The 19811-nt window shown below is 42.7% G+C and overlaps 1 protein-coding gene across 4 annotated transcripts in view; it reads right to left on the bottom strand.

Annotated features, from left to right (window-relative positions):
- Positions 1-14652, bottom strand: part of ZRANB1 (zinc finger RANBP2-type containing 1) — a 41084-nt gene extending 26432 nt beyond the window's left edge. The window contains exons 1-3 of one of the 4 annotated variants that reach the window (XM_065842848.2): positions 14348-14652; positions 1935-2031; positions 347-1245 (exon numbers count right to left, since the gene is read on the bottom strand). In XM_065842848.2, the coding sequence (XP_065698920.1) occupies positions 347-1160 (814 nt within the window). In that variant the 5' untranslated portion in view covers positions 1161-1245; positions 1935-2031; positions 14348-14652. Of the gene's footprint in view, positions 1-346; positions 1246-1934; positions 2032-11255; positions 11390-14347 lie in introns of those variants that run through there. The other 3 variants (XM_065842847.2, XM_071812230.1, XM_071812231.1) reach the window with 3 other exon arrangements.
- Between the last annotated feature and the right edge of the window lie 5159 nt (positions 14653-19811).

Below are 19811 nucleotides of genomic sequence, written 5' to 3'. Positions count from 1 at the left end.
ATATGCATCACATTGTTCTGTAGACCACTTTTGTAATTTTTCCACTTTCTGAGGACTACACAGAACAACAGGATTTGGTTACAAGGATATCCATCCCCACAAAAGGTCAAAAAAGTCCAAGCATAGTCGGGAAACACGTCTAACCCTGTTCAGATTATGGGTGAACTCCGCACCCTCTCTTAGCAGGTGCTATTTCAGGAACTTCTAGATTGGGTTTACTTTTCAAAATTAAAATGCAGAGATTCTTAAAAGCTGTTTCAAAATCAAACAAGATTATGTTTTAATTCTTTATTCTCCTAAAATGCCTAACCACAGGTATAATAGTATAAGGTAGCAGCAGACTTACCAACGCAAGCATTTAGAAACAGCCAGTCAGTCTTTTTCATTCTATTTTTTATTTGCTTTAGTTTTTTGAAGTCGACTTCAAGCTCTTCCTTGCTGCCAACAGCTCCAGCCAGCTCGATTCTTTGGAAGTCCATTTTCACATCAGATTCGCGTTTGGTTGTAGGTGGAGATCTTCTTTGGCTATTACCACTACTACAGCTTCCCCTCCATCGCGCTCTGTCTTGCTCATTTATGATTGACGAAGCCTCTTCCGTATCCGCCAGTTCTATTGCTTCTATGTTGTTAGGTCTGGGGTGATCACACACGACACATTTCCTTGCCTTCGCCCAGTTTTCGTATGTACAAACCGAACAAGTCCAGTGCTGAGCCCTCGTGTTCAGTTTATTTCTGTCATTATACTCCTCGCACGGATCAACGGAAAAAGGGACCGGTCTTGAACCAGAACCTGAAGACTGAGGAGACTCTGTGGGACTCCTGGTCCTCCGCTGAGACAAGCACTGTGTGCACCTTATCGCTCTCGGCCAGTTCAAGTACGTGCACATGTGGCACGACCATTTATTTGCACTTTCCATGCTGTAAGATGATTTAACCCTTGGTCTTGCGCTAGAATCCGGACATATCAAAGGGCTACTCCCTCCTTCAGTGCTTGCGGGATCCCAGTCTCTACCAATATCACTCGAACCGCTTTTAAACGGATCTTCTGTGATAATTGTTCCACTAGGTCTCTGAGCACGACACATGGTGCATTTGATTGCAGATGGCCAATTTTCGTAGGTACAATACTCACAAGCCCATTTAATTCCACGCTCTGTCATCGTGCACTTCTTGAAATGAACTGCGTCAGGCAGAAAGCTAAGTAATCAGAATACATCATTAGTACACAATGGTTGCATAGGAGCTCTGTTTCAAAAAAAAAAAAAAAGAAAAAGTAAATGAGATTTAAGCCAGTTGATGTGTACTGCAAATATAATATAAAAATCAGGCTGAGCAAACAGACAATCTTTTTTTCTTGATACTATTAGAACATTTAGGGGGAGGAAAATCACTATGAAAAGGACTTGAGCCAACTGCATTTTAAATGCAGAATTAGGGATTTCCTAGTGCAGAGAGGAAAACTCAGTCCTGCATTTCTGGAATTTCTTAAATTTGAACACAGGCTTCCAAAACAAATTCAGAAAACAGATACACATGAAACACTGGGAATGCTGGAGAAAAGAGCCGTACAGCCACAGAAACAAGTCACAAACATTAACTTATTGAAGTAAAAGTCACACAAAGTCTAGATCCTGCGAGGCCTACTGCAAGACCCCACAGGATTTGGAAGGAAGGAGCGTATCAGGTGGGCAGTTACACAACGAGTAAGCGGTTGTTTCAGAAAAAGCAGGGTGTAGGAGTTTACATAAAATGCATACATTTGAAAATTTTGTACACGTGCTTATCTAAAACTAAGCCTTGGTTGGACATCACTCATAACAGCAGTGTTACAAAGTTCAAATGCCACTTGAAGGCAAGCACAAGCTGTGTGTGCTGACAAATGGACACAGTATTTACATTCTGCAAATGCAGATTACAATCCAGTTCCAACTCACTTTTTCTCTAGTGAAGAGGGGATTCTGTCTTCATGCTGGCTCAGACCTTTTCCTCAGATTGCAAATACGAAGGGTGAGACTAAGCAGGTAACTATTCCTGTAAACAAAATGAAAACAGACTCATTACAGGTTCCCTACTGGACCTGAGTAACCAGAAGGTTAATTATTAAATGCCACACCTATTCTGATCCCAATATACTTGTTTAAACTCAGTCATGACCTGCTGAGACTAACATACAGACTGGTTAAATGAAACCGATAAAGAATCCATTGCCACACATGCGACCAGCCTGCTGAAGTAAAAGCACTAGATTCAACCAACGGCAAATTCACAGCAAAACATCCATAAATACTCTTACTGGACTCTCAAACTTAGGATAGGGAAAGAAAAAAAAGCAGCTTTGATTCCCTTCAGTTTGTATAAGGGGCATAATAGGAAAGGGAGAGGCAGGTAGATAAAGGACAAACAGAAAAATACATACAGTCTATATCCTCCCTTACCACAGAATCATTCCCTAGCATGTATGACTCAATTATGTGGCATTTTTAAGCATGCAAAACTGTTTAAAATACAGATTTGTCGTATCAATTGACCGACAATTCTCATTCATCACACCACAGCTCTCTTGGATAACAACAACACCAGGAGTCTAGTCAACAAAAACTCAAACGAGAAGTTACACAACAGGATCCAATTCCAAACTAAACACATCGATCTAGAAATTAGTTTATACCTGGTCTCCAATTTGGCCATGTTTTATGAGTTAGTACATTCTCCACACATACCTTGCTCTACCAACGCACAGTTAAATGTCCACTTAAATTTGGCACCCTTATTGCTACTATTTCCCTCCCGTGGGCTCAGCACACAGCGAAGGTTTTTTCCACCAGCTCGACTCCGATCTATTCACCAGATCAGGTGGCTGCATGAATGAGGAGCTATCGCATGGCCGGCACAGAGGAGAGGGCAGGACTATCCTTTTCAGCAGCGATCCATATTTATGCTTCGTGAAAGAAGATGAGCAATCAGGAACACACAAAGCTTTCTCATAAAGCTCGGGTTCTAACGTTACTTGTTTGAACAGCCTGCGGAGCACTTCACTCCCACCTATATGTTATAAAACTGTGTCAGACTAATTGCCTTCTCAGCACATTCCTTAGACTTCCTACTGCTTTCCCTCCACCGTTCGCTCATTAAAGTCCGTGTCTGTGCATAATGCGAAAAAAAAGGAGTGAGATCATACCAGGGTCCCCATACCTGCAACAAAGTAAGTGAAAAACACATACGTGAGAATACAACATCAACTCGATCTTACTAAAAGCAACTTCATAAAGATGACTTTTCAGAAACTTGGAGGAAAAACAGTTTCTCTGCCCCATGAACAAACTAAAGCTTTGCCAAAACACCTGCTATATGAGTACACTATATGCTAGTTATCTATTTCATTTGCTCAAAGCTTTTTTCACGTAATTTCCAAAATAAGTTTAATTACTTTAACATTCCTTAATAAGCTTATTCCCTCTATAAACAATAGAGAGTTTTCTGAGATACTAATGTTTCCTAGTTCAGAACTTAAAGCAGTTGAATGCGGTTTTCAGAACCGAGAAGGACGCAGCTCCCCATCCGTACACCTGTCAATGGCCACCAGCACAATACCCTTGGGCTACACTGGAAAAGCAGAAAGTGGCTGTCCCAATATTCTGAAGCTTGTTTTGGGCATTGAAGTGATTTCTACCTGAGCAGAAGTTGTTTTCAGTCGGTAATGCCCTGAATCAAAAGCAAGATCAGCAGACAACATGCAATGAAGCTCAAGAGGGATCTGTAACTGGAAATGGTCTCTTACCTGCCCTAGTTTGAAAAGCCTTAAACTCAGCAGTTCCCATTGCAAACAAATCCCAGCCCACATCTGGGACGGGGCAAGAAAAAGCGTCATCTGTGCTACTGATACTAAAGCTGGGAAAGGAGATTGCTGCTCAAGTCAAAAAGCAGCTGGTTAGAAAAATGATCTAAACAAATACCAAGATATTATTTATTAAACTGAACAGCACAGCATACACTGTGCTACAGAAGAGCTTTCATATGTATCAAGAGATTAGGTTTTTAGTGGCAATTATCCTCTGCACTCTCTAAAAAGCTGGATGCTTTCAGACTTAATTCTTAGAGAGGCTGAGTATCTGCAGGCTCGAAAGCCTCGGAGATATGAGCTCACCACCTCCCAGCACGAGGCCTCGGGTTATTATGAAGTAAAGAACATAGAGACTCAATGGAACAACGCAATTTCTCTTCTCGGACAGCTCTGCCAACACCCACCATGGCACAGCTGGGTGAGGAAATTTAGCACTTCCACATATTGCTTTTGTTAGTTTGGGTTTTTTTAGGTCTTTGTCTGACCCCCAAGCGCACCCCATCCCAGAGGCACCAGAACCATCCGATTTACTGGTGATCCAGGATCATTATCCAGCCACTGAGCAGTCTGAAGTTACATTCCTTCAGAATTACTTCTTTGCCACCCTGTCTTCAAGTTAACCTGTTATTTTAGATGCTTCAGGGAGGAGAAGCTGAATCATGTTGTACCTCTTCTCGCAGAGAAATAGCACAGGAGTGACTGCGAGGCGCAGGTGCAAGTCTTAATGTCCAAACAGCAAGAGCAGACAAATAAAAACCCACAAAACTCCACGCGAGTTCCAGTTGACCAGTTTATACAGTGTGCTAAATACCTTCTAGACGAACTAGTGGAGTGGCTCAGTACATTAAAGAAGAGAATGTATTAAATTCTCATAAATCAAGTAACAAAGAAAAATAAAACATCAGCAGAACTACCTTTTCGTGAAATGAGGTCAATTGGAAAAGGTCACCTAGAACAATCAGAATTTTTTCTCTTGTTTTGTTTCCACTTAAGAATATTCTTCTTTTTAGGTGCACGGGAAAATACAAATCAGCATACAGAAACTGGGAAGAAACAAAGCCCTCAAATAACATTTCTATGACAGGATATATTGTACTCCCCTCAATTTAATTATTCGCTGCATCCAGAAATTATTTTTTCTTTGGCTCAAACCAGGAGCTCCATTTCATTAAATAATCGAGCCCTTCTCTGCTAACAGGCCAGATGCTGATTTAGACCAGTCTACACTCCAGATTTTTTGGTTATGTCAGAAGCACATCTGTGCTGGCAGAAGCCTTATGTAATTATACAGATCAAATCAGCCTTCCCACCTTGTTCTGCTCATGCGTATGGATTTTCAAACAAAGCTAACTGTCTCTGTATTTACAGGGCAAAGGGAGCTTAGTTATCAACTTAAGCCTTCAGCAAACTTGCCAGGGCAAAGCAATCCAACCTCCTTCCCCTCACCTCCATTAGGCTGCTCCAAACAGAAAGAGGCTGGTGGATTTATCTTTGTTTTAAAACACTGAAGCAACTTTTTGGAGAAACAAAATAAGCAGAAGCATCCTGTTCCAAAAGAGAGGTCTCTATAACCTGAAGCAGAATTTATTAACTCAGCAGTTTGAGTGTAGAACTAACACCTTTCACACATCCAGCCATAAAAAGGAACCGGACCGCGTGTCAAAGCAAGATCAAACAGCAGCACTTTCACTGACTGTATCCTTTATCTACTATGAAACATGGTGTATTTAAATATACGTCTACTGAGAAAGGGTCTCGAACTGACAGCTGTAATTGCTCGCTAACAGCTGGTGCGTGTTGCTGAAGTTTATAGAGACACACAGCGGATAAACAGCTTTTCGAAAAAACAATCACCTGTGATCAACCCCACATAATTTGACACATTTTCAGAAGTGTTCTCTCTTATACATCACTGCGTCAAATTCTCTTCCCATAAAAATTAGCATACTTCTTAGAAAACTGAAGTTCATTTATACACAAATAAGCTTTCTAACTAAAGCTGTAAAAGGAAAACCTGTTAAAATCACACACCTGGATTATCACCTTAAATGGTTGTGATCAAATACACACCAGCCTGATTTCAGAGAGCTGTAGGGGGTTTTGTTCTGCAAAACAGCAAAACATTGTTAAAAGATGCGTAAGACGAACCTGAGTCAACCGTTCACAGTTGGAAAAGAAGCAATGGTTTGATTTCACTGTTTCCAAACAAATACATTTCTCAACACTGCCGCTCTCTAACCATGCAGTCTTTTTAAAGCTCACATAAGCTGTACCAAGGGACTCTTCAAACAAAAGGTTTTGCCAATTTTTAAATATAGCCAGTAGGCAGGTCTGGAGGATAACAGAGCTGTACACAGCCTCAAATCAAAAAGGCTAATTTGTTTCTTTTTAAACTTGTAAACTCTCCACAAACCTCCTCGACGATTTCTTACATAAAAGATGTCGTTACTTAACAGGCTCAAAATCACTTCTGTTTTCCGGGTCCAAGAATCCTTGTGAAGTATCACGCTGTCAATACGCTTCAAGAAAAACAACTTACATTTTTAAAAGCTCTTCAAAATTTATTGCAAGTATTAAGAATTGATTTTTATGTGAAATCTGCCTTGGCTAATTTTCTGCAGTGGAACTTCACTGACACTTTATTCTCTTGACTTACTAAACTTACTTACCCCCCTTCAACTCCTCACTGTTCTGGCATGACTCCTTTCTCAAGAATTCAGCATAAGCCTCAACAGATCAGTATATTAAAAGCATAAAACGTGAACTGAGGCTTCTATAGTTTGACAGGAACTAATAATAAATTCCATTGTCGTCACTGCAAATTAGTTACAAAAAAAAAAAAAAAAAAAAAAAAAGAACATTGACCTTGTCAATGGGACAAGCAACCAAGCAACTCAGATCAGTGCTGAATCTGGAAGCTTTGCAGTAAAGGCAATAACTATGTATTAAAATAAAGACTGGAAAGGTTACTGCAAAGTCACAAACGTGGAAGCGTCTTCTGTATTAGCCTGGATACACTGAAGCAAGGAATTTATCAAGCAAGTATAGTTTGCTTTGGTTGTTCGGACAGTTCTTTAAAAATGGAAAGATACCGTCCCAAACAGATCAGCGAAAAGAGCAAGCAATCCATCATCTCAGGAAAAACCCACTCTCCAAACACCGACTATCACCTCTGCTCTTCGCAGGACCAGGGCTGTTCTTTGCTCCCAAAAATACAGATAACAGGAAGAATGTTGTTGTCTTGAGAGAGGCCTCATGAGTTCAGAATCGTACAAATCTCCATTCTATTAAAGACCAAATCATCGCCGTGTAAATCATAACACAATCTACAAACTATTACATAAGGAGCGTACGAGAAAAGAAAAACTGAAAGTGTTGGAGTTCTAACCGAGTAACTATTTACAAGCTACTATGTTAAGCGAGTTAACATTTTTCTTCAGTTTTTATAGTCCAGGCTACCAACAAATACTCTGTACTGCACATGTCTAGGTATGAGCTCCTTCATTACATACAACTTGGCATCTACTTTTGTAAGTGGGCAATCAGTTAAAATGCAGAGGACTCAATCCCTCACAAAGAAACATGCTATGAGAAATGCAGTTAACTTACGCAAACAAAAAGTTTGATCGAGTAAGCAGTAACTTTTGAAAATATTTGGAAGTCTGTTCATTGGGTGAATTCCAGGCTTCATTCACATACAATTAATAAAACATTGCTCTCCTTTTGATTTATGGATTTGTATCTCATTTCAAAGCACCTTAAGTCTACTTTAATAGGAGTTTATCACGTTCAGAACAATTACGGTGACTTTGCTTCATCTTTTAAATATTCCATTCACGCTTCCAATCCAACTGCCTTCTTCTCAAATAAACTTAAAGTACGACTATGCATAAGCAAGAGAAATTACACATAGTTTTCATGCAAAAGGATCCATAATTGTACAAGTGTTCAACACAGTACAAAGTCAAACACGTGGGAGGTCACAGACCTTAGGAAACACCTGAAATACATTAATTGACAATGGACTTCATAGTTCAGTCTACATCCCCGCCTAAACAGACTCTTCTGCAATAGCTGAACTCGTCGCAGAATTAACAGATATTTGACAATACTAAATTTTCACTCTTTCTGCTTATTTTGTATTGATGTTTATTCCTTGAAGCATTTTTTGTGCTCTTAACCACTACAGCTAATCCTGCTGCATAACTTGCGAAGCACAAGTTTCCATTTTATTTGTTACTCCTATCAAGTGGGTCAAACTACCTACAGCTCTATTAAATGTGTGACTAAAAGCAAGGAAAACCTTAACTGCTGAAAACAATCTGTAAGAAAAAGCCAGAGTAGTTTGCAGTTCAGCCCTATTTCTTATTTCACAAGCTGCATTTTGCAGCGTTTTTTGTTTTTGTTTTAAACTCAATTAAAAGTGAGCAGCTATTTAGATGAGATGTTACTACACATTAGTATGGGCTAAATACGACTGCTTACTTAGAAACCAATACCATTTGGGAAAATGAGACTAAGCAGATCAACAGTTACATAATACACAGCATCTCCCACACAACACTAATCAAAAACCAAGCAAAGTGACTCAAAATAATGAGCTACGATAGAGTATTTGCATAAACACAGCCAGTGACATTTAATGAATCTGATCATCACAGTCAACAACAGATTAATACTAACTCAAGAAAAGATGTACAATACAGTAACAATATATGTAATAAAACACAACAGGATTGTTTAAACGTCATTTTAAGACATTTGCATCAGACAAAGTACAGAAGTTGAACAAGAGGATTCTATATAAAAAGTGCGGTCAAATACAAAAAAATACTTTATCTAGGTTTAGACTATATGCATAATATAAGAGACACGGTTTTGTTTAATCTCAACCATCCTCTCACAAGATGAGGGAAACCAGATGTCACGCTCTGAATAAGTAAAACACTGTGGAATCAGACATCAACACTTAAAAACACTTAAACCTTTCCAACAACCAATGAACAAGTTTTAACTCGCATGTTTGACATTCAGTTCTAATAACTACCCCCTGGACCTCCTCGATACTGGCTGACCATAAATCACATCATGGCTAGATGCAGAAATATTCACTATTTGGTGGAGAAAAAAAACCCACCTGCCTCCAAATGAATCAAGGAAACACACACTCACCGGCGATTATTGTGTAGTTTCCTCCTAATGAACAGCAAGCTGCTCTCAGATAGAGATAAGGACCATCTTTGGTACAGGCATTTGCAACTGGGCTGTATTTAAGGCTAGTTCTAGTTCAAGTAAGCCATACAAGCTACAGCCATTTTTATTCAGCTCTTATTAAGATGCTGGTTAGACAGCAAAGTAGCAAAAACAAAAAAGGAGGAAAAAAAGGAGAGAGGAGAAAAAATGCCATTATCACAGCACACATAGAAACCACTTCTGTGTAAGTCACCGCTTAACATTGTGCAAAGAACCAGTATAAAATATCACAGGGAAAACAAATTCAAACTCCTTCTAGAGAAGGAGATATCCGTTGTTGGTGGTTGTTTTTTGAGGGTTGGTTTATTGGTTTGGGTCTTTGTGTTCGGTTGTTTTTTAACTTTATGATTACTAATCTGTATTCTGCTTGTAATACATATCCAACAACCCCAAGTTAATCACTAAAAGGTACCCCATGGTAGCCATAAAGCTTCAGAGTAACAACTCTAAAACAGTAAAACTTCTGGTTTTGGGGGATGGGATAAATTTCTGCTAAATGCTGAACAATCTTCTCTAAAGAAACCATTTAAAAGCCATGAGGTGACAATCATTTTTACCCCTGCCAAACTAAACAGTAACGCAGAGGTCAAAATAAATGTAAGTAGTCCAGACAACCATCCCAACCCTTCAGCAAGATAAAAATCAGCTTCAACAAGCACAGAGTAAGGCAAAGCCTAAACCCATCTGACAGAAGGCATAAATGACAATCAGACATTGATAAGACACTTGGTACAAAGTACTCCTGGTTCGTCATGGTAGTGTGAGCTAATAAAAGAAAAGTCTAGCACAAAAACAAGTTTATACTCAACACTTGTTGAAACTGCGTAAGAGTGAAGGCTCAGATCTCTAGTGTGAAGCTGTTTCAGTGAAATATTCAGAAAGCAGCTAATAAACTTGCAGCCATCTACTGAATCCCTGCTCAGGTATCAGGAAGGTGAATGGGACAGAAGACTTTCAAGCCCCTTAGCCTGGAGGAAGTAAAGTCAACATTTACACAATGCACTGACAGTCTTTACAACCACAAGAAATGGGATTCTCCCATAAACCAACAATTACCTGCAAAAAGCAAATTTCCCATGTTTTGCTAGCGTTAACCCCACTTCTTAAATTTATGACAGTCGTTTTTCTCCCTAGATAATCCACTGAGCACCAAGAGCCGCGCAGTTTTCAAATGAACGGACCTAGAAAAGTACGTGCAGCTTCAAAGCCACTAAAAGATTCCTTGACCATAATAGTTATAATCTAGTGAAAACAAAACAAAAAAGTTATTTTTTTCCAGAATCACATACACCACAGTTCTGACCATTTTCTTTAGCTCAGGAAAACTAACTCCTGAATATCTAGAAGACAATACCAACGTACTTACAAGAGTTTCTTAATGTCTGTAAACCCCCCAGTAACTCCGAATTTTTCAGTTTCACTAAAAACAGCTACTCAAGACTCCAGGCTAAATCAAATTGAAGTCAAAGAACCACAAGGAGGAACATTCACACTTGTTTACAAAAATAATGGCAAACATAATGCAAATAAAACATCACCATGTATTGGCTTCTGGCACAGTGGGAGGAAGGAGAAACATTTTTTAAAAAAATAAGAAGAAATACTGCAGCCTCCTTGCTCACAACTGACAGTTTCAGCAAGTGAAGTCCTATTTACACCTCCCAAAATAGACATGGGTCCATCCTTCCAGTCGCCCTGGCCAGCAGGTTGCACGCCTTGTATTCATTTTGTACCCACCTCTCATTACTTCAAGTATTTTCAGTTCAATTCTAAGCTCAACCCTAAAGACAGATGTAAATCCTGTGTCACCTCCTGCATTTTAGAAGCGCTAACTTTTGTTAATTTAAAATGCACGTGTGGATACCAGCAAAATTAGCAGCCATCGCAGCAAAAGATAAAGAAACCCCACCTTACTACAAATAAAAAATGAGGCTATAGTATCCTTGTTTTAAGAACAAGCAGAACACACTAAATCAGGATAAATTCAAATAACCAAAGGGAAAAATGCCAACTTAATTATATTTGCTGTGCAGTAAAAGATGAAAAAGGGTTCCAAACTTGGCTGCTCCGTAGGCAAGATGCTCTGCGCATACCAGCAACCACCACTCTCACCAGTTTATCACCCTCCCGCGTCCCTTGGAAACAAATCCACCATCCCTACCGCTTTCTTGAACCGAGGTCTCCAGATCAGCCCCCTCCTGAAGACAGATCCTCCTTCTAACGTCACCGCACTCACTCCCTGCTCCAACCTTGCCACCCACTCAGGTCTCCGCCACAATTAGTTTGTTCATAAACAGGATGGCAGGACGGGAAAAAAGCTGTTCTGAAAAAAACACCAGGCGGATACAACTCCAGTTTGACCACAGAGCTTCTGAAAACCTGCCCATGCCACAAATACAAAATCACCTGTATTATGATAAACTAAGCGTGTTCTCAGAATTGATGCTTAAGTCCTACAATTCTTCAAGTATGTTAACTGTCAGGTACCAAAGAGGTAATGGGCCTATTGCTAAACTTGTATTTCAAGAAAGTTCCAAAAGAATTAGCTGCGTATGTATGAGAAACTGTGCTTTGGCAATTGATGATGCAAAAATGAAGTCACAAAATCAATCAGATTCTGTGCAAGCTAAAGCAACGTCAGCTACCCAAGAAGTGCTATAAAAAAGAGAAAATACCAGGAGAGTGTCTGAAGTCTTAATGTTTGAGATCTTAATTAGAAGATAGAAGTCTTAAGGTACAACAAAATCCATTCAATTGACATGATTAAGTTATAATTGTATTTTATTTAACCGATTTTACCAAGCTATGCTGTTTGACAAGTGGAAAGCCCTTCATCAGGTGGTTAAAAAGAATTCTCTCTTCAACTTTGCCTCATTTCCCTATTCATATGTAGTACTATATAAAAAAAGAACTCTGTTACAGCTAAGCCAGCCATTTTCAGCTGCCAAACTAAAATTTAGTTCCATTTTAGAACAAGGAGACTGTGGAGCATAATTCATGCAGTTAAAATGAGGATTACTTGTTGACATAAATTTTGAAGAGCTCAAAATAACCCAGTCTTCAAATTTTGGGGGGAGGTTACTAACAGAACCGGCCATAGCGGTTTAGATGTTTTGCTGCGATTTGTAGCTGGTAGACCATGATAAAGAATGTACTGACCTGAAGTTCTGCACAATTTCAAGCTGGTGCAAAACTGATATGGCAAAGAGAAGCCGGAAAGAGACATGTTAACATCTAAGCTAACACCACGTGAAGGGGCCAGTAAATCTCACATTAAAGTGCCTGAGAGTACATTTGATTGACTGTATTAAAAATAACCGCTCATACAATCAGTAAAGTATTTTTCTACTTACACTTCTGACTTATTTACAGATCCATCTTGCAAAGAACACCAATGATGCCTGGGATTTCCCATTCCCAAGGAATTTACGTAGTGAATGATGCAGGATCAGAATGGTCATACACAAGGCTACATAAGACCAAAGATGTTTCCTTAACCAATTTTGCATTTTAACTAGCCTCCAATTTAAGGCATGCTTCTGTGATGAATCCTTTTGATGCTCTTGTGCCACTCAGCATTCCAATTAAATTAGTATTTTTAATTATAGTTCTGAGAAAATGCTAATGGGTACAGGTCTACAATAACAGAGTACGACCTCATCGGCCAACCCCATCTGCCTGTCCTTACTTAGGCAGCATAAGAAAAGTATAGGTAATAATTTCTTTTTTCTTCAAGAGGATTACACCACATAATTAGAGCTTCACAACTCCTACAAAATGCAATGCATCCAAAAGCATTATTCTCTTCTAATGCTGTGACAGACTTAAATCAGAAGTGATCTTTTACATATGACTTGCTAGACTGTGCTGAGACACCAATTCAACTCTGCCTTCAGAAGGACGCAAATTAGAGTTCCAGAACACCTCCTGCTGTTTACCTGTCCCCCCGCTCTGCGCAACCACTGAAAAAATAAAGCAAAAAACAACATGGGCTTCACAAACCTCCTCTGCATCAAAGACAAAATGTGAGATTAGCAGAAGAAAAGGTAAAACTCAGTGTGACAAATCTCTCCTGAACTACTTTAACAAGGTTCTGCTCACAGCGGAATGAGCTTTAACACAGTGTGTGTTGGAGGAAGGAGGAGGTTAAGGTATATTACACACCAGATGTCTCACCTTTCAGTTTTTGCATCAGCAAAGGTATCAATGTGTTAAACTCACAGCTCCACCGCTTACGACACAGTAGGTAGCCAGCGAGCAGACAGATCACACACAGCACAAAGCCCACCAAACAACACTTGTTTACTACATCGACTCCCAAGAATTCCAGAAAAAAGTTGTCATTATTGGTGTATCACTGAAAGTCACCGCGGCAGCAAAAAGTTCACAGCAGCCCTGCTGCATCTGCCGGGCAGGAGACCCAGATTAATCTCACAGAATCACGATTTCTCCCATAATTTCTCCTAAGAGAGTGGTGAGTGCTCTGTGGACAGAGCACTGGAAGGAGCCTTTTGTCACTGAGAAGGAAGGACCCACAGACACATCCCCGACCTCCGCTGAGAAGTTTACCTGATCCTGCTGCCGCAGTGTGGGACTGAGAAAGACTCCGAGAGGCAGATTAATAAGGTTTGCCTCATTAATTTAACTCTTCCAATCTTCAGTTCACAAAAAACAAGTTCGATTTTGAAATAGCGTATCCTGTTTCTGATAAAATATCAGCAATACGTGATATTGTACTACGGACACTATCACGGGAGTTGTGCTGCCCAAAATACACCGACACAAGGAGCTCCCGTCACCGATTCCACCACTGCATACAGATCACAACAAGCACATCCAAAATTATAATAAAAAAGGAGGGGGGGAAGAAGTGGGAGGCAGCAGAGCATGATCTCACCCAGCAGAGCGAGGCACTGCAGGCCAGCGATCGGAGCAGCAACCACGGCACAAAATTCAGAGTTTCCTGCCTTTTGTACCCAGACTCTTGTTGCTCTAACGCCGTTTTCTACAACCCGCACCCGGCGCTGCTGGGACGGAGGGACAGACGCCGCATCCCGCCGGCGCGAACGGCCCTTCCCCGCGGGACGGGGACCCCGGGGGGACCCGGAGGAGCCGACTCCCCACAGAGCCCCTCGGCCGGGCCGCCCCCGGCCCCGCTCCGCCGGCTGCTCACCGGTCGGGCTCGCCCCCGACGCCGGGCCGTTCCCCCCCACACCGCCCCGTTCGCCGCCCGGGGAGGGGAAGGGGGCTTACCTCGCCGCCGCCGGGAGCCGTCCCTCGGCGCTGGAAGCCGCCTGCGCCCCGCGCCGCCCCCCCACCCCCCGGCCCGCTGGCTGCGGCGTCCTCTCCCCGCTCAAGACATGGTCTCTCCCAGCGCGGCGGGCTGCCGCGGCGGCGGGCGCTCCCACTCGGCGCGGCGGGGGGGGAACGGGGGGGTAAACTCTCTCGTCCCGCTCCCCGGGCTCTTCTAATGGCGGCGGCTGGAGCGGCCCAAAGCAAAATAAACCCCCATACGGCCAGCGGCCCGCACGTCAGCCCGGCCTGCCGCCCTGCCCGCCGCCCATTGGCGGAGCCTGCTCCTTCCTCTCCGCCAATCGGAGCGCGCCTCTTTGGGAAGAACGGGTGATGTCATCCCTGCCGCTGGGGCGCTTGGCTGTTGGGTGCTGGAGTTCGCTCCGCCCCCTGGAGGCCACGCCCCCTGACAACCCCCCCACCCCCACCCCCTCCGGCGGACACGCCCCCTGGTGGCCCCCGTTCTAAGCCCGGGCGGGCGCCCCGCGGCCCTCAGAGGCGAGTGCTGCCGGGGAACCTCACCAAACCCGGCTGCTGCCCCGCAGCGTTTCCCTCATACAGCGTCCGGCTGTGGTGCATCATCGTGAAGCTTCCTATGGAGATAATCCCTCATTAAACAAACAAACAAACAACAACAACCAAAAAAAACCAAAAACACAACCCCCACAAACAAACAAAAAAAAACCCCAAACAACAAAATAAACAAAACCAACATAAACTCTTGTGGTGGCACCTGCCCAGACAGCAGACATCAAAAATACCACCAATGTGGCAACGGATCCTTGCAGTGTCCTGATGGGAAACATCTGTGTGTGATAAATAAAAAGAACATGGTGATGGAGGGTCTCATGCCCAGGCTGTACAGCCCCCCAGCCTTTAGTAGATTGTCATTAATTCCTTCAGTTCTTCCGTAGCAAAACACACCCTTAAGCACTGCTAATAAATAAACTGTCACGATTCCACAGAATTACAGGCTGGCTGGGGTTGAAGGGACCTCTGGAGATCATCCAGTCCAACCCAGCTGCTCACGCAGGGTCACCAGAGCAGATCACACAGGGTCGTGTCCAGGCAGGTTTGAATGTCTCAGAGAAGGAGACTCCACAGCCTCTCTGGGCAGCCTGGGCCAGGCTCTGGCACCTCACAGTAAAGAAGCTTCTTAGAACCTCCTCCACGTGTGGATTCCGGCCGTTCCCACAGCGATCGTGTGGGGTTGGAGTTGGGATGTTCACCAGCCCAGAGGACTCTCCAGCCAAGCCGCAGCCATGCAGTGCAAAGCCCGTTTACTACTCTTCTGGGGGAAAAGCCAGTAAAGGCTGCTTGGGTTCAATCCTCGTGCCTGCCATTGAACCATTTCTTTCGCTTTCTACTCAAAAATTGCGAGTCTGCATCTTCCCTAAGCTGCTGTTGTAGGCTCGCTAACAGAAAAAGCGTATTTCCCCACAACCTTGCTCTTTCCCTCATGTGTCTTACATCATTTGGTACTGACTTTTTTTTCCCCACCACAATCTGTACTTTTTATTTCAGGCTTTCTCAGCAGTTCTAACACTTTTCATTTCCGTGGCTTCCTTCCCATGGAGGGGACATTGTCAGATAACACCTCGGAGTGGGTGTTGCATTGGGAAACTCGACCTCTTCCAACCAGCTGGGTCCATCCCTTCTCGCTCAACCAGCATAGGAGAAAAGCTCCTGAGATGTTGGAGCAGAGCAGTGATGCCTTGCTTAGAGAAAATCCCTTTGTCCAGCAAACAACCAGAACCAGAGTCAGGACGAGTAAAATGTAATTACTTACGGAGACTGAAATAGAAATTTGTCTTCATTTGCAATTAAATTAGTTCCCTATAAACATTTGGAAGGGGGGGGAGTGTAATGTGATTTATTTCTCCCAGACTAGTTATTTACTAAATTCTCTTTCTGACTCCACTGAACAAGTTGCGCCCTGTTGGGAAATAGACCAACAATTACATATATTTCGCTATAGAAAAGATGGAGACAACCGTATTTTCTTTCACACGCCCACATACAAGATCCAGATGAACTTGGAAAAGTCCTATAAAAGAAATATTCCTTATTTTAAGGAATTGCGCCACCTTTTTGCTTAGGAACGATTCTGAAAATGTATCCCTTGCTCTTGGCATCTGGGCAAGATGATAGAAGAGCTGTCAGGTAATTGAACAAGTGGGGCAAATCCTAAAGGCTCCCACAACTGTGCAACAATGGGAAACTTCCAGAAATAATTGTTACAGATTAGACTGCATAAAAAGATAGGAAAAGGAATATGTAACTTGAGGGAAAGTAACTCGAGGGTAAAATTGAACTTGAAAATAGTTCCCAGAGCCGTTAGTTTCAAAAGCAAATCCTGGCTGCTTCTCCAAATTAACAGACGTTTTTGATGCTGTCAATGTTATTCCTAAGGCCGTGTCTTTGGCTTTATCCCAAAAAACTGCTGCCATGGCCCGCCAGGTTTACCTTGCAGGAGTTTGCCATTTGTTCTACACTTAAACAATAAAATACAATAGGAGTGACCTTTCAGCGGTTTAGAACATTGATATTTACACGTGTATTTGCTCCAATAATAGCTTTCAGACTCCTTATGTGGAGAAAAATCAAAATCTACATGACTTGATAACCCAATTCTCAATAGATTTAGCATTTGATCATCTTTTTCTTTTTAAAATGTCAGCATGATAATTCTATTTTTGTTAGAGGTAGCGGAAGCTGTATGAAAATACTCATTTCCTACATTTCACCCCAAATTTTAATTTTATTCCGCCAGTTTAAGGACAAATTTCAACTCCCTAGTAAGGAATTTGTAACACAGTCCTACTGGTTTGACAGCTTACTATGTTATTTTGGGAACTTCGCGGGACTGAATTCACTCATGCCTTGGAGACTATGTGCCTTCAATAACCAGGTGTGCAACTGCCCTCTGGAACTCGGAATAATCCCATAGCAAAACTATGCACCTTCGTTCACATCTGAAAAAAAGATTTGCTGACATATGTCTTCCAGCTTTCTTTTTCCCCGCTTCTCAAGCATCATAAATCCCTGTTCCTCGAACGCCTGCTGCTTTCTCCTCAGCCATCCCATCTCCTTCCTTTCCTTCCAGTTCCTCTAGAACAAGAGCGAGCTGCTTGGGAAAGAAGCGAGAGGAAATTTGCACATCAGAACGGACAGATTTGATGAAATCTGAGCTGCTGGCACAATTTTGCAGGGATAACAGTGGAACCCAGGTAAGGAACCCCCGGTTCCTCCTCCCCGCTCAGCCCTGTGCTGACACAGGAACCCTTGGTGCCGGTGCCTCCCAGGGGCCATCCAGGCAGATTGCTGGGAAGTTCCCTTCCTTTTCTGCAATAAAAATCATTAATTTAGGATTCTTTTTTCCAGAATAACCCAGAATTACAAGTTACCGCTATCTCCTATTAAACAAGAGCACTTTGCACCACGCTGCCTTACAAGACGCCCTGCTTCTTCTGGCCTGATGCTCACCATTAGTAAAAGGTTTCTCCCCTGACGTTTCTGTTCTGATTCACCCTGCTTATAACCCATGCCAAACGCTATAATTAGAAAGAGAGCGTCAAAATAATTCACAGTAGCATATGTCTAGATGTTGCACACAATAGCTGGGAAGCAAAACTGCTTCAGGTAAGCAAAAAGACAAAATATCAAATTATTTCACGCTGGCATGGAGTGTTTTTGTGCGGGAGCAGAATTGCCTCAGCCTGAGTGCAGAGATTACATCTGGTTACTGATGTATAAGTGCAGATCTTGCTCTTATGTAATTCTCTTTTCCCTGGTAACTACTCACTCCCGTTAGGCAATTCATCCTCGGCTTCTCCGGGTGCAGAGACGTACGTGCTCACCAGATGGTTACTTCTCACCAGCTGAACTTTGAATATGCAGAATTCCAAACTCACACCAGCCCCTCGAATCCTGCTCCTGCCACTGCTTTATTTGGTGTTTTCCAGCTTTTTATGATCAAGGAAGACTCACGACTGAATTGAAACACTTAGGTAAAGGGTGAGGAATAGAAATGCATGAAAATCCAAAGGAAGCACAATTTTTTAAGCTCTTGAGAACAGGATACTTTAAATGGTTGGCTGATTTGTTACCATTTTTCCATCCTCTCTCTGAGTCATCCGCATCCTTCACACCCAGTAAATCTCATGCTTGTGGCTCTTTTTCCCATTTTAGTTCGAAACGTATAAATATTCAACCATAGCTAGATCACTATCCTCCCTATCTAGATGAGGATGAAGCCAGAGAGGGTGTAATGCCCTGATCAAATCCGTTCTTCCCCACCACAGGTGTCACCCTCATCTGCAAGGCGAGGGAGGAAGGCAAGTCCTTCCTCATCATCACCACCCGCTCCCAGTCGAGTTCCTGCCCTCGCACTTGCCCTGTTTTGGCCTCCCAGCTCCATCCACTGGGAAACAGCTTTGTTGATTCTACCCATTCCATTGGCTCAGTTTTTAGCCCTTTCTCAAGTAAAACATCCTTCAGAAAATATCATCAGAGTCTCAAGTTTTCCTCCGACTTCCTGGGGGCTTTGCACTAAGAAGGGATGTCATGCATGTGGATCAAGCCTTTCTCCTTTTGGCCTTTTTTACTACAAGAAAAGTGGGAGTTTTTCCCATATACCTTGAGCCACCAAACACGTCGGCACAAGGGACAGGGAAAGAGCAACCAAAGAGGAAGAGGCACCACGGTTCTCCATCCTTGCATCTCTCCAGGTGGCCTATGCCCAGCAGAGGTGGTATGTGGGAGTGCAATTGTTTTAGGGAAAAAACAGCCAGGAAGGATAGAGAATAAACAAACATAGCTAGGAAAACCTGTGCAGAAACATGCAAAAGTAGGTACTGAGTCATTATCTCCTCAATCACTATGAAATGTGTTTCGATAGCAAAAAGAAAAGAAGTTAAAAGTGGGGAGCGCTTGTATTGAAAGCTTCAACATGCACCATGTTTTTCTTGCTTTCTCTCTGCTTCCACAGGGAAAAGAGGAAGGAGGTGACGGTGTAAATCCATCGGGATGGGGCTTTCCAGCTGGAGGGTTTGAGCCACATCATGGGGGAATTTTAGAAGCTTTGGTCAGTTGGGCAGATGCGGAGAAGATGAAGGAGCCTGTGGGTGGCCAACAGAAAAGCAACAAAGACGAAGAGAAATGGGAAAGTGGGAGGCGATGGGGTGGCTGTGGTCCAGGTGGCTCCTTCGGCAGTGTTCTGGATACTCGAGGAGGCTTCAGGATCTGCCCGTCCCAGATGGTGAGCACAGCGTGGCGGCTGCCGCTGCTCCGAGCACGCGTCGGCAGGTTTGTCACAGCCAAAGAATGCAGGGGGGAGGACAGAGAGAAGAGAAAAAGAGTGAGAGGATTAAGGAGAATGCGAAACAGCGTCTTAAAAACAAAGGGAAAGGAAAAATTAAACGGG

The sequence above is a fragment of the Patagioenas fasciata genome, chromosome 8, assembly GCF_037038585.1.
Source record: "Patagioenas fasciata isolate bPatFas1 chromosome 8, bPatFas1.hap1, whole genome shotgun sequence".
In the NCBI taxonomy this organism is placed as follows: domain Eukaryota; kingdom Metazoa; phylum Chordata; class Aves; order Columbiformes; family Columbidae; genus Patagioenas; species Patagioenas fasciata.
This window is presented reverse-complemented; position numbering and strand designations above follow the sequence as displayed.